Genomic DNA, 26,873 nt, shown 5'->3' with positions numbered 1-26,873 from the left:
AAGCCAGAGTGCCTGCTCAGGCCAGAGCTCATCCTGGTGCCTGTCGAGTTCAGAGGACTAGAGAGCACTAGACTCCCCCTGGTGGGGACATTGGTCCACTGCAGGGAGTTCCTCCCACTTACTGTACACAGCTCGGTGGACTGGAGCTACTGGGTAAAATACTTCATTGAATTGCACAACCCAAAATCTGTCATTAACAAGTCCACACTTTATATGCAGCCCCAGAACAAATACAGTATGTAGATAAAATATTCCATAAAAAATTTTGATAGAAAATCTCAGAGGGGAATGAACCATTTTACAATTTAATAATATGGCAGAACTTAGTAATTTGTGTTCGTTTTGTGTGATTAGAACATCATTCCTTTTTTACCAGCATCTTAAGAAACCTACATTATTTGAAATGTTTCTTTGCATGTATTAGGATTTGAATTAGGAAATTGAAAACAAAGTGTTTCATGTGTTTGCAGTTGGAGCTGTCACGTGTGTGAAGGGAAAGACCCTAATGTTCTTCCCAAAGGTCTTGTCATTGGGTTGATACATCCGATTGAGTCTGGACTGGTCACAGGCAATTTGGGTGAATTGATAGCGCATTTCAGAGATGGTGCAAGGATGGGCCCTGATGATGTTCCTATTTTCGATGATCTGTGGCAACACCTTTTGTCATTATAATGAGGAACTGTTTTTTTTTAACACCTCTACAGTATGTGCAAAACATCCTCATGTTGGGACATAATCCTCGGGCATCCCCATCTCTCCTAAAATCAATCTCAAAAGCCTTGGTCAGTATTGGATGATAAATAATTACAGTAATACATTTATGCAACATTGAAAAAAATATTGACTAATCTGCAATATATTTAGCTACTCTGATGACAGGCACAACACAATAAAGCTTAAAAAGATTTTTCTCATCCTTTTCTTGCTTTTGTTTATTTACTGTATATTATTGTGTCCTTTACTTTTGTCGAAGTTGTCTTAAAGGTAACCTGATACAGCGAAAATACAACATCTGTGGAACAGCTTATTCCAGGTCTCATTTCAGCCATGGACAGAATTCTTGAGAAGCAACCAGTGTCAGGTATTGCTGAGAAATGGAAGGAAAGAGCTTAACATTCCCTGTTGGACAGAAAACTAATAAAAATTCAAAGAACAATCAGTATGTAGTAATTACACATTTACACCATTTATTAAAATTATTTTATTTACATGGCTGTGTAAGGTATTCAATCATAAATGTGTACATTAGAGATAATTACTTTTCACTTTATGATCTGGTAACTATGATATGAATGTTGATAGCATTCTTTTCCTAAAAGGGAACAATACACAATCTTTCAAAGAAAGACATATTATACAGTAATACAGTATTTCAATGACATAATGTACTGTAGTTCAGGTGGGTAGCTGCGTCAGCATGCGTAGACTGCAAAGGAGCAAGTAATAGGTTTATTCCATGCTGAAAAGAGAAACACAACGGCTCCACGGCCAAAGCTTTGTGTTTTCTTTCTTCTCTTTTCAGCACGGAATAGACCTATTAATTGTTCCAATTACACAATGTGGCTATTGCAATAGGAAAATCTCAGTGAACACTTTCTACTCCATTTGATCAGTCGAGCAGTGAACCAGGTTATGCTTTAATTAGTGTGATATAAATTCACATTTCCCTCTTTTATGTCTACTTTAATACCCGTCAAAGAGTATTATTCCCATTTAGAAATGACATGCACTGAAATGAGTAACAGCCTTTAAAAGGGCAGCTATCTCTAATTCTTACTTTTTAATACGATGACAATTGCATAACGGTCTACTTATAAATAAAATTTTACAACAAAATTATTCTTGTACGGTAAAATGCAAAGTTTGAAAAGCTGTAATTACTCAAACTTGACTTATGTTGTTAACACTGACAACAATCAGCACAACATAAACATTGGGAATTTAAATTAAGAGACAGACATTTAAAGACATCTTACCTGCCAAGAAGAAACTACACTTACACACATGGGCGTGTGCAATGTTAACAGCCATTGGAAACAAAAAACTGAAAAATGTATAATAATAATAATAATAATAATAATAATAATACTAATACTACTACTACTAATAATAATAATAATGAAAGGCTTTACTAACATTTTTCCTTGCTTACCATAGTCCCAACAAATGAGTAACCATTGTAAGGTAATAACGACCTTATCATGCTTAACTCTCAGAATTACTGACCTTAGAAATAACACCATCAGGTTATGCAAACTCCTTACCATAACCCTCAATGAAATGTTCTACAGCCAAGAGCCTGTGATGCAGATGTTATTACTGAAGAAAACAGAATGCTTAGAGTGTGCAACACAAGGCCTGTAGAATTTGCAGAGTTTGATCTCTGTCAAACCATGACAGGCTTTTAAAGTTCATTTAACAACAAACACAATATTATAACAACACAAAAGCAAGCTCCTGCATTTCTTCTGAAACCAATTTTTATGCAAATAAATGTCTTCCTCTGTTATATTATTCTTCAGGAAGACTACATGGAGACATTGTGATTTTTTATCACAAAGGTAAATACAGTACGCCATTATAGGGACTAATAGACTGTAAAAAGAGATTCCAATCCAAACATTTTATTTGCTGCAGATTAGTTCCCATAAACTTCAAGTGCTGAAAAGTTTTGTTAAGAATTTTGAACTGTGATGTTCACTAGGTTTTCTAATAATTGCTTATACCTGTTTCTAACAACATAAACAAAACAGTAATAAACTGCTTATAGATAGCTATAACAGGAACCTTAATTAACATGTAACCCATTTTTTAAATGCATTATGTGAAACTAACAGTTTTACCAGGTTCGGTAAAATCCTTGATAATTGATCATTAAAGTCCCATATTCTGCGTTGTCATCTAAATTAATTCAGTAATTAATCAATCAACTAAATTAGAGTTGATAAAGCATAAAAATCATTCTGTTCAGAACCTTACTGAATATATTTACTCAAAAGTGGTTTTCCACAAGGATATTAGCTACTACAAATTTCTATAGCAATTTTGTCTCTTGACATTATCAGAAGGAAAACAAGAACTATAATTTTGCCAATGGCTTTTGCTGTTTGCATGGTTAATGGCAGCTGCTCTATGGAAAACTTTGCCTCAAAGATAAAGTGATGATAAAAAAACATCCAACATTTGATTGACCTATGAAACTGAAACTTGATACAGTACATGAGGATGATCTGTTCATAAGGTAAACCAAATTGTGTTTTATTGACAAGTTCATTACTTTGGGTGGTTACATGTGAGGACAGCTGTAGGGGAAAGTCTAGCTAGACTCACATCCAAAACCTTACATACTGTAAGAAAAATAAAAACAGTTTGCCAAACTTTGCTTTTTACATCACATTGATACAACAGGTGATCAAACGTTTCTTGAGACATCACATACAATGGGCAAGGATGACAATTGATATTAGTAGAAAAAATGCACGTTTTACAGAAAGCAAGGAAAAATACAAAAGCACAGCTTTTGTCATTTTAATAATATTGCAATCTTACAAATGTATTGCATAGAATCTGTAAGAAAATAGTTTTTTTTTAATTCTGTCCTTATTTAACTTATTTTACAATTTACAGTAGTAAACATAAATAATAAGCAAATAAAAATGATAGTACAGACCAGTTTTATTCTGCAATACTCAGTACTGACATTAACCCCTGAATACATGGGTTTCAGTTGATATACTTAAGACAATTAGCAGACAGACCATCTATAAGTAGTGTTATTAATTATATACCCCGCCTAAAACACACGGAACAAGGAAAGTTTACCCCCAAAAATCTAAAAAAACAACTTGCAGCTCATCTCTGATCCTCTTTTTCAAAACACCCAATTCACGAATCTCTGTTTGTGTGGTTTTTACAGTACGTCTTGGCTTGCAGTTATAAACCATGCAACAGCACACAGGGGAGAATGCAGGCCCGCCCTCCTCTGAGCAAATCTTCTTTTAACAAGTCACAGGCAGCATAGCACGGATTGGAGGAGAGGGGTATCCCTCACCCACTGCACTGTGACCCTGCAAGTACCTGTCAGGTCACTGTGTAGTGTGGTTAATTTATACTCAGAAACAATCAAGCAAGTACCAGATTACAAAATGTCAAAATGTCAGATTACAAAAGGCTTATTTCCCATCATAACCCAGGAGGCTTCAAAACACAACGCGTTCTATTGATTTGAAAAACCTCACGTTGTGTTTTCAGTGCCTCACGGTGTATCTTAAGTAGATGGATGTACATATAGACCTAAGCCCATGTGATTAAAAATGAAAGGCATTGCTGCTCTGAAATCTTTCTGATTCAGAAAATGAGTCTAGACTCCCCGGGTCTGAAATAGATGGGTGGGATTAGGGAGGCTGATTTCTTCATCAAAACCTGGGTTGTTTAATGACCAGAGATAGGTTGATACCTTCTGTATTGAATTAGGAGACCTCTACCCCTGAACTAGGCTGTAGGCTGCTGTGTGTAATGTTTTTTCTTGCAGGACCCTGAAACTCAAGGAAGACACCAGGGACAGATCTGGATTAAGGTGGTCTTTATGCAGTTTGCAGCTTGGAGCCTAAGGGAAGCCCTCTGGATGCAGTTCTGAATGACCCCCTGGGTGCATTTGTCCCATTTTCCTGATGTCATTTTTGGTCAAAAGATTGTTGAAGCTGTCAGGACTGTCGGTTGCACGAGACCAACAAACTCCTACACTTAAATGAGAAATTAAAAACAAAATCCTGTTGAGAGGGGAAGCTCTTTCCTTAAAAAACAAACAAACTAGTGCGTGTTCTTGAATGTGTGACTTGTGCAGGTGAGAACACGCAAGCAGCCAGAGACACAGATGCAGCACATGTGGGGTTAGTACTCTGCATGAAAGATGTCATCGGCCTACAGGACAACCACAATCACTTTATTGTTTTGGGATCATGGCAAGAAAGCAGAAAGAATTTTGGGTGTTTTAGTGTCTAGAAAAGCACAATAGGTTATCAAAGAAGAACTGCAAGCCTGTTTTTTTATTCATCTTTTTGCTTTTTGTTTTAATTTGGGATGTCATGTATTGTATTGGTAATCTCATTACCTTTATAGAAAAACAATATTTGATGTCATTACAATTTATCACAACAGTACTGTCACAAGAGAACATATATAAATTTACCTTTTTAGGCTAAAATGTCTTTCTAGTGCAGTATTTGTTTGGTAAGTCTGATGACAAGATGCTACTTTTTTCACACAGACACATGTTAGACTTTTGTTCTGTTCCCCACAGCCACTGCCTCCTGCTTGTGTCGATCACAGGTGACAATTGCTACTCTATAATAGAACAGGCTGCAGGTACTGTAAGTGCATTGCAGACACTGAGGACGTTATTCTGATCTTTAAAAAGACAATGCGTGGCCGAGAAAAGTAAAATTTTGAAACAGGAACTTTCTTGTCTGTCTGTTGCTTCCAGCCTTGTTGGGTGCAGTTTGGAAGGCCAGCCGTAGAATATGTTTGCAACACACTCTTGACACGGCAACAATGGGTGACTTTATGACGTTGTATCACGGACTTTAATCTGTTTTTGCAATTACAGCTGACGTCATGAAATGCTTGAAAACAAGCCCACCAGACTGGCTTGGGATGAACGTGTAGCAGACTACGGCTTGTCGATGGAGCTCTGACTTAAACACAAATGTCCATGTGTCAACCTGAACATCTAACAGAGCCATTTAATGTAGCTGAAATGAAGATACGGCCTTATTTATGACTTCCTTTAAGTAACGTCCCAGCAAACATCTTTAGATGTACAGTACATGGTGTGAAGCATAGAAAAAGATTTTTCAAAATATTATGAAAGCCCAAAACAAAGACATAAAAATATACATGACTATGTTAACTAAATAATATAAGGTACTACCAAGCATTCTCAGATAAATGATTATTTAAAACTCGTATTATTTTATTATTGATTTGGGTTGGATTATATACATGGCATTATTGTGCTTTTAGTTGAACAGTAGAGAAATGCATACTGTGTTAGAAGTCTTGTTGATGTCATTCAGGGGCGGAAATTCCTTAAACAGAAGAAAAACATGTATTGAAGGTCTCTTTTAAGGTTGTAAATGATGTGCTTTACTGAGAATAGCAAAGGCACCTGTGTATTCATTTCAGTTTTAGAAAATATATACTAGATCCTAGCCTCACCGTGTGCGCTGTGTTCAAGTTCCTCGCCTGCAATACCTTCTCCTTGTGTTCGTTAAAAAATTAAAAAAGGCAACATTTTTGCTCCTGCGCAGTCTGGAAGATGCGGCCTTTGGAAGCCACCTGCAGTTTTCCTGATTTTCACTTAGCAGAGAAAAAGCCAAACTGAGAGAACAGTGACCAAAGGCCTTTCTGGTGGAAGAACCTCATCCGCTCGCTCTCAGCTCCAGAGACAAATGTTGCTTGTGGAATGGCAGGTGGAGCCCATCCCGGCTGGGGAGAGGTACAGCTTTCCGTTGGGGCAGACGCACAGCTCGTACACTGTCTGTTTCGGGACGGTGGAACCCAGAGAAGCCGCCGAAGTGCCAAGTGGAAGGTTCCCCAGTCGGATTGTATTCGCGTTTAGAAATATCTAGGGGGAAAAAAAACATACTGTACTTTAAATGGAGCACACTGGTTTATTTGTATTGACTCACAGGCACCATGTCACTCATAATCTCTTTGGACATAAAACAAAAATCCAAATTAATGCAGACAACCCCAAGTATGGCCAAACAAACACACCTGAGTACAGAAAACCATTAAAGCTTTTAAATGGTGTGTTCAAAAATGGGTTTTAATTCTGCTGTGCCTCTGCCGGAAACTTTTACTCATCGCCTGCAATGTATTTCATTACAGAGAAATATTTGTTTGCGTTGTTTGCAGAAAAGGAACGTCAGTTCCAAAATGGGGAGACTTATGGTACCTCCGCTGACTAACAATAAATGATATTCCCGCTGCAAAAGCGGAACGATAAAGAATGTTGACTATTTGCTGCTGGCGTCTCCCTAAAAAAGTGATCTAGGGTACTGTTGTGAGAAGGCTGTGTTCCTGGAGCCCGTCCTGGGTGTTAACTCAGGGAATGCAGGTTGAATCTGTATGGATGAATGGACGAATATACAGTACACTCGTGTGAGTCTGCGAGCATAGAAATAAAACTACCACGAGCGGTTCTTGCTATTCTTATCCTTATTCTTATTCACACATATAGTGCGTTTCTGGACTCTCCACTCAAAGCGCTTTACAGGTAATGGGGACTCCCCTCCACCACCACCAGTGTGCAGCCCCACCAGTACGCTCCCCACACAGCAGCTGTCAGTGGGTTGGAGAGCTGAGGGATGAAGCTAATTCAGAGATGGGGATTATTAGGAGGCCATGATTGATAAAGGCCAAGGGGAAATTCGGGGAAATGTGTATTTCATACTGTACATGCACTTATATGGTATATATACAGTATATACAGTACAGTATGTCTATTTCTTTGGCATTTGTATCCACATGCAATATCCACCAGTTGTTAATGCCGATTTTTTTTATTCCTCAACCTGCCAAGTGAAAAAAAAAAAGGTGTAAGAAATGTAGCCCTTCCAAGGTTCTATGGACGAGACGTGCAGGATTATGATGCAGCCTATCAAAGTGTCAGGGAATGGATGCAGTAAGGCTGCCTAGAGAAAAGGAAGAGGAATACATATTACTTCACAATCCACACCTCAGAGGAGCATTTCACAGGTGTGCGCGATGATTCATGTGGTTCGTTATGCCAAGAAAACCATGTTGATCCACCAAATTCTATTAAGTCAAGCAGTGTTTTCCTTCAGGTGCAGGATGATAGGCTGTATTTCTGATTTATATTCAAAGGCAGCTGGATGGGCTGTCTTCAGATGCAGTGGTAGAGCATACATATTATAAATACAATAAGCCTACCAGCTGAGGAAATCCAGTTTTCCGCAGTGCAAAGTCAAATGTAAAATGGCTCAAATTAACTTCAAAGCAGCTCTGAATCTACTGTCATTTCAATTCTCTCCATGAACACAATAAAAATGTGGTCGTTTTCAGCTAAAGCTTATCATGACTGTAAATGCTAATGTACACCAGAGCTACTCGACCTGTGACCATTCCAACCCATTCCAATTGTTCCGACGCACCTGGAGATCGTTAATTGCTAAATTGATCCTGTTAAAACCCCTTAATGGTACATGCCAATTTCCTCCTGGAATTTTCTCCCCTTAAATATTTTGTTATATCTCTGCAACAGAACATAGCAGAAGCCTGGTTTCTTACATTGAAGCTAACCCCCCTGGCATTGATTGTGAACAGTCACATTTATTTTATCGCTTAATGTGTCCGTTCAGCAGACAAACGTATAAAAAAATAAACAGCAGGCAAATTTTTTTTCTTGTCTTCAAAGATCACATTTTTCCATTTTTAGGCCTATCAGTTGGCTCAAAATGCTGATTAAAAATTGAGACAAATTGATCAATTTGAAGAAACTCTGCAGAATTTTTGTGAAGACTGGATCTGGAATTAAATTTCTCGCATACCCCCAAAATGTATAAAAGTTATTGAAAGCCAATAAAAAATATGTAGAAGCTATTGCAACTGCAATAAAAAGCCTTTTTGGCTAAAGAGCCTTTTCTGCTGTTAGGCATTGAGAAAATGACCACTGATAAAAATTTGATTGATTACCCTCTGCTGTGTCAATAATTGACAGCTGGATTACAGCTAGAATTCCTTCCAGAGGACATCCCACCCCTTACGGGCTCTGATTGGCTTAAACTACAACGAATGACAGCGTTTGCCACCAATCAGACTAACTTTTTCGAGGCAGTCAGTTTCAAAATTCAGTTCCGATAGCCGATACCTATCAGTTTCCTCCAGGTCTGGAGATGAGTAAGGACAGCATTTTGTGGATATATTTCTGGTCTTACGGATGTCCCGCATAAGATAAAAAATGTGGGATATGTACATTTTTTTTGCTGGTTTTTGCTTTTGCCATTATGTTTGGCTGGGTTATTGATTACTTATAAACAGTGTTATTGTGATCGATTGCCTTGTTGTATTTCAGTTCTGAAAAAGGTTTTGTGAAGCTAAGGTTGTCTATTTTTGATTGGTATGAGGATTTCTGTAAAGGTTTTTTTTTGGCAAAATACTATGAAATGTGATGTGTGTCTTAAGTAAGTATTGACCAAGTACGGTCCCTCAGGTGGTTCCGCAGAACATTATCAATCACATTATGAGGCAGCTGTTTGTAGCAAAATCCCATAATGGACTGGACTCGAAGGGCAGCAGGCTAAGCAACACTGACACAGTTATCTGAGCTCTGTTCCTTGTTCATCAGAGCACATTGTGTAGTGAAATAAACAGTTTTGGATTTTATTTAGATTGTTGCAATGCATTTTGTTTGGGTGCACAAATACGGGATTTTGCACCTGTGGATTAATTAAAATATGGACGGTGAAAGGATTTGGGATGGATCCTTTCTGTTAATGAAAGCAGAAAGCTGAAAAAGGCTTTGGAAAAACTGAAATTTAGCCTAGATGGTTTTTAATTGGTAGAATTCTGCATTTTCCCCAAAAGTAATAAATGGTTTTAACCATAGCATGATATTTATTAAAAATAAAAGCTCAGGTACTATTGGAAGTGTACATTTCATTAATATTGCTACAAAAGAGATACACTTGTTTCACAGGCCAGTGAAACCTGTCTGAAGCTATTAGTTTCTGTCACTAGAAAGGACTTGGTGCTTTCAGATTATATTTATGCAGTGATGCTCTTATGATCAATGAAAGTGTTGCAATTATGTTGGTTCAAAACAGTTTTAATGGATGAATTGCCTGACGCTAAATGGAATATAGGGTTTATCCTTGACTACACCATGCTGTCCTACCCAAGTCTGATAAGCAACTTGGGCTATGTTACCAAAGTTAAATCAGAAAATGCAATCTCATTAAAGGGCTCTTCCTGTTTCTTCAGGAAATACTAAAGAAGATTCTGGATATTTTTGCTTGTGTGGAATATTGTGTAATGTATGTTTTCAGATACAAAAGAAAATTACTGTCCCTACAGCAGATGGTATGTTTTCTCTTTCATACTGAGGTCCATATTGAGTGCTGAAAGCATGTGGATGAAATGTGATTATGTGATAAGAGCTAAATAAGACCGGGGAAAGATGAATATTCTCAAAGCAGTGTAGAGTAAAATACATAGATGTAGCATTACAGCTATTCAACGGGCAACACAAGCCTTTCATCTCATGACATGTAATAAATTAACCATTTTCTTTTGGCTCCTCACTGTTCGATATACATACTGCATTGTAACACACTTTTTTGTAAAATATGAAGAAGAAATGGTACGTCAATGTTTTTTCACAACAGCTGCAATAATCATCACTATTATTGGTATTTCTACTGAGCGCTTGTATTGTTGAAACTCTTTTTGAGAAAGGCACTGACCATAACTGGCATAACAAAGACAAAACTCATGGATTCAATGAAGCCAAGAACAGATGTAAAAGCTTTAAAGAGAGGTTTCAGAGACCACATGAGTTACAGAATTCTCAACCAACTGAAAACCATTGTGGTTGTGCGCTGCCCCTGTGCCAGTAGGAGCTACAGTGGCAGCTGCAGGCCTTCGGGAGTTTCAGGTAGACCACACCAGCAGAGAGCCCTGATGGTGCCAGTGGCAAATTCCCAACAAGGGAACACGGCGAGGCTGAAGGTGGGAGGGGATGAGAGAGGTGAAGGATCCCGTCTGAAAAGCACTACCCAGAGTGACAGCTAGTAAAGAGGCATCTGTAGCTGTGCACAGCCCTTGTTAGTCAACTCTAGCCTCGTCAGTCTCAGAGAAACGCAGGGACAGCACAACCCTTATTACTTCAAAGGTGTATACGGCTCTCACTATTCCCAGAACCTCCAACCATTTGGGAAACTCTGATACAAAATGCCAGAATACCATTAGAAAAATACAATAATATACAGTACTTGAAAGGAATTGAACTGACTTGATTCAGTTCGCATTGCATTGTCTCTGGTGTTATCCATTCGTCCATCATCTAAAGGTCACTTATACGTTGCAGCAAGCTGGAAGCACAGGTCAGAAACTTGGCCCATGAGAAAACCTACATGGAAATATGGCACATAGCCCGTTGCACATTCGAACCCAGGAGCTGTGAGACAGCTAACTGACTGCCTGCCAATCTTCCATCAAACCTTCAGTGTGCAAGGTGCACTGAAAGTGTCTCAAGGCAAAGAAAAAAATCTTTTGATAAACATGTACAGTATATGCCAGATTTGTTAGATGAATTCCTTGAAATTCCTCGCCACATTTCCATTTAAAAGGTTATTTGGAATAGATGGTGACAACGTCATGTACTGTAGAACACAATTTGACTACACTGAAAGACATGGAGACAGATTTGAGATTTTGCTGCATAAGATATTTTTTATTCTGAAACAGCTCTGTGATTCTCAGAGATGCTTACAGAATTGACTTCTAATTTTCTTAGTAGGGGAAGTCTACATAAATTGGGAAGCTCTTTCCAAAATTGTAAATGATTTTATAAATTGAATAGTTCTTGCGAAAATGTCTTAATATTGGGATTATCCATTGCTTTATTCTTATTATTCTAAGTTTAACATTGCTTTCATGAACTATCTGTGATGTCTCTCCTCTCTAAGGGAACAAAATTAATATCAACAATATTACTTTCCATGCCTTTATTTTGCTCCCCCTACAAGGTTACTTTTGGATTACAATTTTAGCAATTTATGTTCATCAAGGAAGCCTTTACATTATACATTGGGTTTTTAAAGACAGATAACTGAAAATAATTTAAGCATTAGCATCTGAATGCATCAAATGAGAAAAATGGCCTCAAGCCTGTTCATGGTCCTTCAGTTCATAATATCCATCTGATTCAAGAAGGGTCCCACCGAGCCCAGCACGCCGACTCTGGAGGATTAAATGCCTTCTTGTGAGTGCATCATCCCAAATATGTCTATATGCTAATTTTAAACACGCATTTATATAATGAATAGCAGGAATGATGCAACAACATCCGTAACATTGCACCGCACCGAGTGAACAGTAATTGAAGGGGTATAATCCAGTCTAAAGGTGGACAAGAAGGCGGCAGAGATAAAAGAGCTGAAGCTCTCTTAGTTTAAGTGGCAGTTACAGTGATGTATTGCTCCTCTCCTTCAGAGCTGAATAAATACCCCTCCCTCTTTCTGGAGTAACACAGGTCTGCAGATGTGACAATGCAACTGTGCTTCAGTAATTCAGGCTCAGGCCCGTCGGCGCTGTCCACGCATTACCCACTGTCTGGGAGCAGCTGTGGTGAGAATGAGCCCTTCCTCAGAATTCCCCAGCCAATACGTAGAATATTTAAATGTGTGCGGGAATGAAAGGCAACTTTCTGCTGGGAGGAAGGGCGCTATATATTTATAGTACGAAAAGCCTACCCCATTTATCAGGGCAGCGAGTAGGAATTGAACATGAATAAGAGAGCCTCATTTTCTTTTGGATATACTGAGAGGTCAAAATAAATTTAAAAGAAAATAGGTACGAGCTCCACTAATTTGAATTCATTATTTCCTAAATAATTTCTCTTTAAAAATAACTTCTTGACAACTACGGCAGATCTGCGCAGATTGCTGTCACAGAAATAAACTGGAAATCGTATTTTTCTTAAAAGGTGCGCAACGTTCTGGTCTTCCTTTTTTTTTTTACTGCAGTGCAAATCGTTTTTCACAATTTTATGAAAGTAACGTTCACTACGAACTGTGCGTTTCCACAAAAAAACCAATAACCATGCCGCAAATAATGAGTCGGTAATTCAATTTTAAATTGAATATAATGTTTTCGAAGAGATTACCCTCCGAAAATTAAGAAAAAGGGGGATTATAGCCGGCAAAGTAGATGTGCTGTGTTTTTAACACGTATGTTCTGTACCCCGGCACTCCAAATAAGAAAAGACCAACATAACCCATGAATACCACACGTGTTAATTAAAATGTCAAAAAAGGACAAGGTTATTTTGATTGATGCTCTAATTAAACACTGATGAAACCCTCAAAGCCGCACACAAGCTCACCTCTCCCTCTGTAGACTGAAGCTGCATCTCTTTTCGACAGGTAGCCTTGAAGTCTCCTGCATCCGCACTTATCTCAACCCCCCTAGGAGCCTCCATTGTGAGGGTCCTCGTTGGCGATTCCAGCCTGCAAAATAAGCATTGATGAATAAATGTCAAGCTATTCAAAATGCCTCCCCATGTCAATGCATTTTGCCTCTGTGGTATCGATCCTGCAGAACAGATTGCTCTATGGGTTTCTCTAAACAATAAACTGACTCACAGGTCTTCTCTGTTCAAATGAAACAGGGGTATAATTGCTCAGCATGTCTCAGCCTTCTTTAGATACAGTTCCAAATGTAAAGCAATGTTTTGCTATCGATTGGATTATGATTACTAAAACTCTCAGGATCAGGATAGAATCTGAAGTCGTACTGAAATGACCTCAGAGGGGTGTGTGGAGGTTAATGGCAGCAGTGTTCTGGTGGGGTGAAACGGGCAGAGGAAGAATAAAGTGAGACCTGGATCCCAAGCCCTTCCTTCGCTGGCCTGACGGTTTAAGAAAAAGCTTTGTCTGTTCTTCTCTTTGTTAACTGCACGAGTGCTAATGTGTATTTTTGATAATAACAGGGTACTGCAGATTCAGCACTGTTATTGAAGGGAAGAAAAATGAGGAAGATGAAAAGTCTGAATTGCTGCCTAGTACACGACTTCAACAAAAACAAATGACAACTTAAACAATTTCTTTCATTACGCTAGGCTGTCCCAACATTTCACACTGTGGAAACATCTGTTGGGACCCTGAACACTACAATAGCAAAGAAGGTTGTGATAGTTTTCTGGAGTGCAGTGTAATTGTGCATTTTGGTAAATTTATATTAAAGAAATTACTGAACAGTAATTTGAAAACTAAAATTACCCACACCAACAACAAATCAGTCCCCACTGTGTAAGCTGTATCTACACCGGAGGAAATAAGTCGTCGTGGTGAGACAAGATTACATTAAAATTAAAACAAAGGTGACCTTTCTGTCCTAATAACGTTTTAACACTGCTCGTTTGGAAGCAGCCATCTAATGTTGAAATGCCGCATATAAAGTCCAGTAATTGTCTCAGTTACCTATGATTCATTTTATTTCGTAAGCTAATATCTTTAACGGAACAAGTAATAGGTTTATTCCATGCTGAAAAAAAGAAGAAAGAGAACACAACGTTTCGGCCGTGGAGCCTTCCTTTGCAGCGTACGCATGCTGACGCAGCTGCCCACCTGAACTAATATCTTTAATTCTGTGTCTCGAACACAGGCAGGACTGGCGGGATTTCCACACTCGTTTTTCCCTGGCTGCTGAACAAATTCATACAACACAGTACTCGCGTGGTGTGGTGGGTGAAAGCTTTGTTCGTCCTTTGAAAGCAATAAGAAGCGAGGATTACTAGGAAGAGAATGATCCTCATTAGGTTGCAGTGGTGCAGGCGGTGAGCACGAGTGAGGGGCACGAGTGAGGGGCATGCCGTCTGTCGCCTACAGTAGGCCGGATCAATAAAAGGGTGGGAAGGGTCCCTCTCCGATGGACAGGCAGCCCCAGATCAATCATGGAGTTTGAAGTGTGGGAAAGGACTGGTGCCTGACTGAGGTCTAGAAACTATTTTGCTAGAAGCAGGATAATCTGTTGCTTCAGAACTGATTTATTATTTTGAAGTTTGACATCAAACAGCTGCTTTGCATACCTCCCAGGAATCTACCTCATAAAGGTCCAAAGCAATCCCACACTGTTGTATTCATACTGTATGAAAGAAAGATACATTTACTGCAAATTGTATTTTTAGATTAATTCCAGAGTATGTGACAGATTTGGAGTGTTATGCATTTCTCAGTACCTTAATTGACCATGAGTCTTGTCAGAGGAAGATTATTTTTTAACTTTTAGAAAATGGCAGAGTAAAATGAATTTTCAAGGATGGAAATTTCTGTCTTTTTAAAGTGTAGTAACAGAACTGAAAACCTGAATTATAAATGATTCTACTTTGAAGACGAAACATTCCATCCTTAAAAATCTCAAAGCTTGTTCCTCCACTCAAAGCTGCCACATCACTGCTTTGTTCAACTTCCTGGACCACCACTTCTGTTCAGTCAATGATTTATAAACCACCTTTTACCATGATTAAATGCCGATTAAAAAATAGTGACATAATTGGGAATTATAGGAAGTAATTTCACGCATCACTGTATCCCATTGACAGTTTAATCGATACTGAAAGACACAGGTTACCATACGCCACATCCCTGATGTCTGAACAGATGGGCATTGTGATTCTGACAGACAATAACTTCCAGCAACACATGTGGCCCACACAGAAACAGTGGTTTATAATGCAAGGGATGACACAGAATGTGGCAGCATCAGATTCATTAGGGCATTACATTATTTTATTAATCTAACGCCCTACCACAGTGTGATCTGTATCTAGACTTTGAAGCGTTAGCCAATATGTAATTATTTGCATAAATAAATCTGAGTCAGATTCCGTTTCAGTTTGCTAACACCTCTTCTGAGACCAATACACAGTGCCAAATACTTCTATACTTTCATTGCATTATGTAAAGGTCCCGGAGAGTCCCCGTCCAGTTTGTCTTATAGTTCCTCCAGTTCTAAAGATCAGCAAGGCCTGTGAAGATGCTGATCAATAAAGTTTGCTCCCTAATCTCCAAATTATTTAACAAATGACCTGCTTAACTGATTACATTGAAATCGTTCCAAGTCTTCAGAAATGAGAGATGCTACTGTAGGTCCTCATTTACTGTATTTCAGCACCACAATACTTTTAGATCCTGACTTTGCACATCTGAGGTTTGAGTGCTTTTGCTGGAAGAAGTGAATAGCTGTCATTCTTTTTGTTCTGAAAAGTGAAAAAGACTAGCATGGCTGAGAATAGACCCCTCTAGACCACACAGCGACTGCAGGGGCCTTTTTTCGACACTTTTTTTGAGCCACTGTCCTTTGCTGCTGCCGTCTGCTGAGTCTGAAGTAGCTCCCTGTGTTGACCCTCTCTCTGCCCTTTAGGATTTGATATACCTGGATCAAATCTCCTTTTAGTCTCCTTTGTTGTAGACTTAAGAGATTCGGCTCTCTGGGACCAGGGGTGGAGATCTCGAATCTAAAGTCATTTTACAGTAACCACAATTACAGCACTTCTTCAAACTGTTAGCTGGAACTGCTAGTGAAGATGGCGTCCAGTGCCCAGTGAGGAAGTTTTAAGAAAGCTTTTTATGTGGCTGAAAATACCTCATTCTCTATATACAGTAGCAAAAAAGCACGGAGTAATTAAGTACAGTAGGAGATGTTCATGTGTGTTTTTGTTAAGCACAAATTACTGTATGTCTATTAAGGTGTCTAAAAATCCTCTTAAGGAACTTGATACAGAAAGGAATGGGTTCTACAGAGATACAGTAGTACTATTAACTGATTTGTTGAACTTTACAGAGGTAGTATTAAGCTTGGCTAATAGAATTGGTATTCGACCCCACTCTATGCAACAGTACCTGTATACAGTGTTTGTTCTACTGGCCTGACTGCACTCCTCTAAAATCCGGAACAAGAGGTCAGTCCATATTTGTCTTACTGGAAGAAATGCAATAAAAGGCACTCATGCCATGTCGCTCCGAAAATAGACATTCCTGTGTGTAGGCAAATGGGAAGCAGATACTTTTGAATCCAAAAGTCAAACGGGAAAATTAAAAGCAGAGAGGGAGACGAAAACTACTGTATTTGTATTTTTTGTTAAGGGAATGAACATGTATTAGTAGAAATCATTCCTCAAACAGAAGAGACGCATTGACTGAGGTCCTGCGTGTTAATTATTTATGTTTGAATGTTGTGTGAGTTAGAATACATGAAGCAGGACATTTCTGTAAAGGCAAGGTCTGTCACATTCAACTTACAGCACCTCACAAAACAGAAGGCATGCTTTAAGAATAGGAAGGGGACACGGCTATCACACCCATTTCCCTATAAATGCTTCTTTTAATCTTCCTTTCTTCTTCAAATTGCTTTTTTTTTCCACTGATCATAACCGTTTTAGTAACTGATGTGCCCTCTGCCTCTCTCCTTTCTTTGAAGAAAAAAACTTAGTGGAAGGTTGGTGATGTTTTAATTGACTGCGTTCTTTTCTGTGCGTGTCTGTAAGGTTCAATCAATACAAAACATGCACTCATCCAAGGTCAATGAAAAGTGTCTGTGTGAGATCCACAGAAGATAGAAGGACGCTAATTGAAACGTTTATGACAATTTGCACTCGACTTGTTTCTAAGCCAAAAACTGTCATTAAGACCAAGAAATTAGGAGAAATTCAGAAACACAAAACACCCACAGAGCCAGTAAAAAGGGAGTGTAGTAAAATGCTAATACATACTGTAGCTCTAACACCTACGCTTGTGTTTAGGATGACTTCATGGTGACTGAACAGTACCTCATGCTTAGCATTATGTAAAGTAATTGCAGATTTACTGTAAAATGTGGTATAATTTGGTAGATTAAAACAGATTCAGGGCTTGGATCTAAAGTTCTTATGTGATAAGGTGCACCCTGTCCAATGGCATGCGTATGTATACGATGGACCTCACCTCCTTGTCCTTTGATTTGGAAAACAATCTCAATGCAAGTCTAATAAATTTTCCAGATTGCTCCAGAGTTCCTTGCCTGATCTGAAAATCATTATGTAAATACATGATACATTTCCATGAATGAGGCACCTGGAGAATTGAAGACTTTATTAGCTGTGAAATCTGGATTTCCTTAATGAGATGGCTCCTTTGATACCACAGATAATGGACTCCACACAACTCACTAAAATCGTCCCTCGTGCATTTAAAAAAACAGGAAGGCAGCACATAAAGCAGCAGAAAAACATAAAATTTAAGGCTTTTAAAGTAATATTTGAGCATGCAAACCCTTTTTCCATACACTCTTAGCAATCAAGAACAACCACTGATCACACTAATTAATTAATGTTCATGGCATCAAATGGCTTAGAAATGCCTTTAGATAAAATCCATGAAATAACTCAAAACAGTGTTATGCCATTATTAGCTAGCATTTCTTGTCACAGCTAATTTTCTGTTGGATTTTCAAAAGAAAAGTAATTTTTGTTCCTGCTTCTCTTTTGCAACTCAACCCCATGTCGCTCTGGATAAACAGAAATGTAAAGCAATGTCCCAGATGCTTATCCCTTAATGCCTTTCTCCTGTCGCGTCAACTGTCTTAAAAGCATGCCTGGATTCACCACGTCAGAAACTCAAAAAACTGCTCACAAAAGGGACAAAACAGTTTCAGGTTTTTTTTTCTACACGTTTTCCCTTTTAAAGGAATTGATTTTACTCTTCAGGAATAAGCAGCTTTCAGATAATGGATGGATTTGTGGCCTTGCATTTTGATGGATGGATGGATTTTGGTTTTGCATTTTAAATCCTTCTAAATGAGGAGGTGACCGACAAAACTACATTATGCCACAGTCAAAAGTCAGTGTGTTGTACAGGGAGCATTTGCATAGACAAGTCTAATTGGAAGATGCGCCCTATGGAGTCGGCTCAAGGCAATGTGGAGCACAGAAATTTTTCAGAAGGGTTCATGTACTGGGATTTAAAAATAATGGGAATGGAAGGTCGAAGAAGGACTTAAGGCTGATTCCTATCAAAACGCTTTCTCTTCTTTTAAGATTTCCTGGACAAATCCAGTAAAAATATATTCCATCTACTTCAGAGCAGTGCCGTCTAATACCAAAATGAGTCCCAGGAAAGATCACGTCAAGGTTTGCTGCAAATAGAAAATGCTCACCATGTGCCTGTAAGCTTTCTAAATTAAATCCCTTGTACAAGAAATCAATTGGCTGGGTTACTACTCTTTTCAGTCAATTAGATTCAGACCATTTCTGAGAGTGAGGCAAAGTATTTCCTTCACAAGAAGTGTCATACAGTGCACTTGTTGTTCTCCTGAACTGTAACAGTCTTGCCTTACACGGGTTACACAGTAGATAGGCAAGCTGTTTCGGTTTTTGCTTTCTCCATAGCCTTTTCATAAGGGGGGATATTTCATGCTGGCAGCAAATGGATCAGACTGATATTTTCAGACTTCAAGAGAGAAGCTACAAGACTCATGAAAGGAAATCTGAGATAAGTAATTGCTGCATTGCAAAGCACTTGTCACTGATTCCATATGTTCTCAATGAATATAAAGTAAAGTCACAATGTTTGCATGCAAACTGTGGTGGGCCTTTGTGTACAAATGAGACAATTTGCTGATCATTAGCAACTAATTGGGAAGCTAAAATATCAGCCTCCAACATGGGTGTCAACAGTAGGCATATTGATCGCATTTAAACTGCTGTGGCAAAGCAGCTGTTTCTCATTTCTAAAGAAAAAAGGTTGACTTAACTCGATCAGTATGAAGTCAAATCATATTATATATTGGGCTAATTCTACTATCCCCAAAGTACTGTAATAGGATTTAATATTACTTGTAAATCAACACATAACTGATTTCACTATTAACAAGCAGTCTAAGTTTAAGGTTTAATTAAAGGTTAGCTGTTATATGGAAGTAAGATAATGATACAAAAATCTAATTCAATATTGTAACACGAAGGAGCTCATTAAAAAGCCCAACAAAATGATAGATCATCAATACGCTGAATGCAAACCAAAGGAGGGAAAATATTTAAGAGCAATATGTGCAGTACTGTACAGTAGCTCAGGATACCATGTCAGAGGAAGGACAATGGTGCTTTGGAATCAGTTCAAAGTAGAGCAACACAGCTATCCCTGGCCTTAAAGGAATGTCACACAAAGACAGATTACAGAAATTGAATCTCTTAATCTTGAATGAAGACAACTGCAAGTGAACTTGACAGAAGTGCACTATTCAAAATCCTGAAAGGTATTGAAGTCAACTGAGAGAACTTCCTGAGGACAACTAGAGATAAACAGTCCTATAAATGCCAAGTAAAAATTAATGTGCATTCAAGCTTTAGAGAGAAGACTCTTCTTTATACAAAGGGTTTTTGGTGATGTGGAAGAAACCACAGCCATAATGTTAATGCAAGAAACAGACAGATGACATTCTTGGATCAATAAATGTTTCTCTCATTCCTGTACTCACATGATGTATACATATCTGCCATGTATTGCAAGCCAACTCCTTATAGTTTTGATATGACATCTAGTTAATAGACAAATCCTATCCTAAAGATGCAGAACTCAACTCTAAATACCTTCACAAATTTTAATTAAATTGCATACACGTGAAGCAGAAACCACTCTAGTTTGTCAAAGTAGTCCAGTTCTTTCCCTCTGACTACACTATTACTAAACACTTATTTGCACCAAAAAGCAGGTCAGACCTCTACAGCAGAGCCACTGTCATATTACAGCACTAATGTGGTGTAAATTACAAACATTTGAGAGTCAAGCTTTCTGAACTCAAATGCCTCCTTAGATAGAAACAACTGCTATAGAAAGAGGCTAATCTAAATTATAGTATATACTTGCAAGGAAATTCTCAAATAATTCCCATTATAACATCTCATCTGTCTTCATGAGACTTACAGAAAGGGTTTTGCACATTTTTCTTAATGCAGAAACACCTCCACGACAATGTTCCACGGATGTTTTTTGGTAATTATATTTTAAGACAACAGCTAACCCAATGCAGATGCAGATAAGCAATTTGTAGTGAAAAATTAGCTTTTTAGCTTTGTGGATTTGTAGAGAAGAGAAATGATGTTAATGAGGAACACCCAACAATAAGTCAACTGCCTTTAATTGGTAAAATGTGATGAATTAACTACTACAGACATAAGTCACATTGATTGTTTTTGTCTATTTTATCTTGGTTGTTGTGATGGAGTTCTTAAAGATTGCTGTGAAGATCAATGTGGATTAAATATTGCAAAATGAAAAGCTGTTATAATAATTGTTCAAAGAGTAGAAAACACTAATGGATGCACATTGGAAACAAAGATACAAGGCAGCTTTGTAGGATAGAATTATATTTACTATTCATTATTGATATTGTAATAATATTAAAACACACTGTGTACTCTTTGCTTAGTGACTTCAAATATGTGGAGATTTAGCATTTTAACTCCAAAAAAACTATTTTCTAAATACTAATTGTTTTGGTACCCAAAACACTGAGGTGCTTTTTTATTATTCAAAACCTGCCACATGCGTACTGTGTGTGTCTATACTGTATAGTCATGCTTTTTTATACATCTACAGTAAGAGCTGTAGGAAGTGCCGTGTGGTTTATTCTGCTCTGCTCAAACACATTCGAATCAATAGATCACCATGTGTGAGACATGGGGATTCCTTGCTTCGGAAGTTCCCAGTTGTGCTGCTGGCGATGCCTCAGGGGAAGAGGATCCAGTTATGACTGGGGATTTGACCAAACCAAGTTGCCCCTCATCATGGAGTCTCCAAACCTCATACTTCCATCTGAGGTCCAGAGCCACATGAGAAATCAACCCCACACTCCCGCAAAAGGGAACTCAGGGCAGTGATCTGTGGTTCCAGACAAATAGCTTAGAGAAAGCAAAGCAATCCTACAAAAATAATTTCAGAGGGGTTTTGTTTCAAATGTAAGATTAAATACTGCAAAGGGGAATATATTGCATACTGCAAGGGAATCTCAACCTTTCTTACTTGACAACTGACATTCTACAGTTCCTACACAACTGTGCAAAACTCTTGTACATTTTGTATTCTGTTATTTCAATCTATTCCTCTCCTCCTTAATGCAGAAACACATTTCTATAGGGGTATACTGAAATTGTAAGACCTGTATGGTACAAAAAGCAACCATTTAGTGTTTTGGACAAATGACGTTAAGGACGAACACCTGGCAATGGGTCAGTTAGACTGGATTGTTAAATGTGATGGATTATCTGTACTGGAACTGTATACTGGCAGCTCATGTCTACTCATGTTTGCCTTGTGATCTTGAGGTTTGTGATCAGTGTGAATTAAAAATGATAAAAGACAAGCCTGCTTTATTCTTATAAACCGTGTTGATACCCATTTAAGGATATTCTTCAAGCGTAGCAACAATTTAAGATCGTATCTCCTTCCCAGTTTAGTTGCCTACAGCCGAATTCTAATTTTGAGCCTTTCAAGCCATTGCTAGAGTCAACAGGTATTCTGATTAACAACCACAATCAGCAACCCACGGGAAAAGGACAGTGAAAAAACAACAACAACAACAACTTTAAAGTGCAAGGACTTTAAATAACATAGAATATGCGGAAAGGATAGACACCTCACAGTCTGTGACCTCACTGGCCTTTGAACTTTGAACTCCTGTCAGGTCGATCAGCCCTGTGTAGCTGGAGGCTGCATTCTGATAGGCTCTCTGCCTGACCAATGAGGATGAGGCCTACGTCTGTATTCACATGCTGCCCAATGAGAGAGCTCAAGAGGGCAGCACTATAGCTATTCCAAGCAGGGGATGGCAGTGGTGCCCTATGGTCAATAATGATATTTTCAAACACAAAACCATTTGAAACGGCAAGGATGATTGTATTGTTTCTTACTATAACAAAACTATAACAAAACTAGAGGTTCCCAAACCGACGAAACCCCCTTTTTTTAAATAATACATAAACCTTTCCTGACTTCCTCCAGAAAAGTAGCTATCCCTTGGTACCACCCCAGGGACAAGCATTTGACGCACTAAGTCATTATTGACTTAAGACAAACATCACATTTCCTAGTATTTCACCAACAAAACCCAAAAATCTTATGTCAATCAGAAATAATAGACAACCGGAGATTCACAAAACTGTTTTCAGATCCGAAATACACCAAGGCAATCGATCACAACACCGTTTGATAAATGGTAAACTTCTAAAGTGCGTCGATGAGTAATCCATATCCCAGCAAAACATGACTGCAAAAACCAGCAAAAAAAAAATCCTCTGTTTTTACCTTATCTGGGGCATCCGTAAGACCAGAAATCTATCCACAAAAGGGTAACATTTGGTAACCAGGTGGGGCTGCACATTGGTGGTGGAGGGGGGTGTCTGCTACCCAAGCCTGACGGGACCCAACAAAGTATCGGGTTTGGGCCTGTGTTCGGTTCGGTTTTTCACATACTGTACAACTTCAGGTTTTGTTTTCTAATAAGTGAAAATGAATAGTTAATATTTTGTTTTAAATTTATTTTTATTCTAAGAAATTCATTTTCATTCATTCATTTTGTATGCTCGCTCGTTTTCTCTCTCTCTCTCCCTCGTATGTGTGTAACAGATCCTACTGTAACTGTTCGCAATAGATGAAATAAAACAAAAACTCACAAAGGGAGAACTGCTCAAAATGCCAAATGAGTCGGGGACAGCTTCGTTATGGAAACATTATGACCTAAATACCATTTTTTCTCAGCGCATAGCATTTTCTATTAACTTGAGCGCATACCAGCCAAGCAGATCATTGTAAAACCATTTCTGTGAGAATCGGTCTCTATGTGTGTTTACTCACTCTGAGAGTTCAGGTTTCAAACTTGGCAGTACCATTTGGGCTTGGTTGGGTCTCAAGGTCTCTGGTACGGGCCAGGTTCGGGCTTCAATTTCATGCCCATGCAGACCTCTAGTCCCCATTCCTTGAAAAGCGCTTTGAGAGGAGTGTCTTGCGATTATCATTAATCTTGCGCATCTCCAGACTTGGAGGAAACGGAGAGGTATTGGCTATTGGAATTGAATTTTGAAATGGACCGCCTCGAATAATCTTTGAATACAGAAAGCATTGCCTGCTGTTTTTTTTTTCTGTATATTTGTCTGCTGAGTGGACATATTAAGAAATAATTTTAAATAAAATAACACTAATTGTTTACATTTAATGCAAAGGGCTTTAGCTTTAATTTAAGACCTGAACCAGGCTTCTGCTATGTTCTGCTGCAGATGTAGCGGCGCTCGTTCGGACACGGTGACGTCATCGCCCTCCCTGCGCGTTGCAGGGACCTCGGCCGCCTGCGCTGGGGGAGGTCTCCTTTAGCTGATGTGGCTGGTTCCCTGTTGCATGACGCCGGAGACCCGGGTTCGCGCCCCAGGTGTTGCGGGACGAAACGGGTGGCGGAGGGCACGAGCCCGCGCGGAACCGCGACGGTCACACAGAGATAACAAAATGGTTTAGGGGAGAAAATGCCAGATGGAAACTGGCTCTGGAGGCCTGTATCAGCAAGGCACTAAACTCTTTATCCACTGCAGGGTCACGGGTGAGCCTGAGCCTATCCCAGCAAGCAGCAGGCACAAGGCAGGGTGCAACCTGGATGGGACACCAGTCCATTGCAGGGCAGACCTGTCAGTATGTTTTTTGGATTGTGGGAGGAAACCCCTGTGAATGCTGGGAGAACATACAGTACAAGCGCCACACAGACAGCACCCCATGTCCAGAATTGAACCCAGGGTCCCAGTGCTGTGAGACTGCAATGTTAAGCCATTCAAGGCTCTTTCCATTGAATCAGTTTTTGATGTTTGGAAATCACCCCTCCTCAGTGGGATCCCGTGACACCTGCCTTCTGTTGTGACACCAACGTTTTGGTGGTCAGGAACGCAATGACTCAAGTCTTTTTTTTTAAAGCAAATGACCAAGTGTGCTCTTGCCAGCTGCCATGGGGTCTCGGAGCAGCTTTCTATGACTAAGAGAAGAACTACACCTTGCAGCAAGTATTGACTGTACTGCGGATGTTTGCTCTGCAGGTTGGAATGAGTTTGGGCTCTCACCAGCCCTGTGTCAGCTTCAAGAAGCCTGATCAATTTCCATCTCACTCTATCCAGCATGAGCCAGCAGGATTAGCTGACATACAATGGTGCACACCTCTCAACTTTAAAACACTATTAAAGCTGATATTACACCCCTCCCTATAGGACTACAGAGGCAGTAAACAACAAAGTAACTAACCCCCTATTACAGGAGTGAAAAAGAGCACAATTCACTGGGAGCTGTGTTTTTCATGTTAAAACTTCACAAATGAGAAAGAATACAAGTATGTTTCATAGGATTAATCCTATCATAAGTAACATTTCATTATCTAAAAAACTGATAGTCTGACAGCTGCTTTATTCTGAAACAAGCAGAAACAACAGTTTCTTGAAAGAATAACAAAATATAGGAGACAGTTTAGTTAATAAAACTTCCATTAAAAAAGCTATCTTGCAGGATTCTAGAGGAAATGAGAAGTGTCAGTGTTGATACTGAAACAGCCATGGAAGTATGACCTACCCCTGAGAGATCTGTAGGTACAGTAGCTCTCTAAGAAGCGACTTATATAGGAGTGCAAAATCTAAATTATCACTCTGGTAATGATATACAATATAGAAATCCAAGTTGATAAACCTCCTGAGAGGAGCTCGGGAAGACAAAACTTTCTTAGTTGGAAATATTAGCTTATCTTTTAGCTTAAAAGTATTTTAAAACAGAAGAAGCTTATGTACAGTAGGTCTGTGGAAAATGCAATAATGGATTCTTCATATCAAATTTAAATAGCAGTAAACATTCCTAAAAACAGTACATGTACAGTATATAAAGGATTGGATGTTACTGAATCGCCTGTAGAGGTTGTAAGAAAATGTTTGTAAACATTGAATAATAATTAATTAAAAGAAAAAAATTATCATGAATTAAAAAATTCCATGCATATCTATAGTTCTTTTCACCCCAAAGGATTTCTTTCCACCATTTCCTTCTGTTCAGGGAGTGAAGTGATTAATTACCTGACCGATTGAATGAAGGGGATTCAGGGTGTCCAGACTGCACAAGACCAGGGTGGATTTAGCCTGGATACTGGGATTAACTTCCCTTCTCATACGAAGAGTGCCGCAGTATGTTTAAAGACCAAGCATCAGGACCTAAGTGTAAGGTCATTTGTAGCTAATAGGTCCCGGGATCTTCCTTGAAAGATGCCAGGGAATCAGCTTCACCAACAGGGTGGGATAGCTTGTTCCGTTCTTCCACAGAACCTTGTGTGAATAAGGGTCTCCTTCCACAGTACACACCGGAAGCCTAAACACAAGGCCGTGTGCTGGTAATTTTATGCCATGAGAAGTTCCTTCATTTCCTTGATTAATGATGTGAGCCTTAATTAATGACGTGTTGATAAGCACATACATAAAAATGTACAAGCCTTCTTCTCCACCAATGTACAAATAAACAGCATATACAGTAAACTCTTACAAAGGACTTTTATGTTGCCATTTTATAATACACCATAATTTGTGATGCTTACACTTGGTAATTAACAAAGGTATGAAATAACTATTAATTAGATTATAAAAAGTAAGTCCTAAAATTGCTCTGTTAAAAAAAAAAGAAGTTACAAAAGGTACTGTATGCAAGATACAAAAACCCAACATCCGTTTTCTGTGTAAAATGTACAGTATAATTTCCTAGTGGGGAGATTTTTCAGGGGAAGGGAAAAAACTATGCCAAAGGCTGTGCACAGACCTACTTCACAAAAGACAAAGGTGAATGGTTAGTTGCACTGTAAAAATAGGGAGAAACGTCACTTTGTCTAGTGCAGCAGACCAGTGAAAGAGGAAGAGCCAGTTGCTGTGTCTCATCTCCTTGAGGGTTGTTGGAGAATCTGCTTCCCCTTAAAAGACAGTCAGGAGTCTGTCTCTGAAGTTAAAAGAAGTTTTATTTCATGTGCGTGAGAGTGAAACACGCAGAGATGTTCTGTGTATTTTTCTCAAAGTAATTAAATTAGAAAAATAAAATATTAAATAT

The 26,873-nt window shown here is 38.8% G+C and overlaps 1 protein-coding gene across 1 annotated transcript in view; it reads right to left on the bottom strand.

The window, feature by feature from the left end:
• Positions 1 to 1,186: 1,186 nt before the first annotated feature.
• LOC102684917 (zeta-sarcoglycan) overlaps positions 1,187 to 26,873 on the bottom strand; it is a 212,021-nt gene continuing 186,334 nt past the window's right edge. The window contains exons 7-8 of the mRNA XM_006629983.3: positions 13,130 to 13,253; positions 1,187 to 6,625 (exon numbers count right to left, since the gene is read on the bottom strand). Coding sequence (XP_006630046.2) covers positions 6,434 to 6,625; positions 13,130 to 13,253 — 316 coding nt within the window. The 3' untranslated portion in view covers positions 1,187 to 6,433. The remainder of the gene's footprint in view (positions 6,626 to 13,129; positions 13,254 to 26,873) is intronic.

This window comes from Lepisosteus oculatus, chromosome 1 (assembly GCF_040954835.1).
Source record: "Lepisosteus oculatus isolate fLepOcu1 chromosome 1, fLepOcu1.hap2, whole genome shotgun sequence".
NCBI classification, from domain to species: domain Eukaryota; kingdom Metazoa; phylum Chordata; class Actinopteri; order Semionotiformes; family Lepisosteidae; genus Lepisosteus; species Lepisosteus oculatus.
Note: the sequence above shows the minus strand (reverse complement) of the source record. Positions and strands in the feature narration are given on the sequence as shown.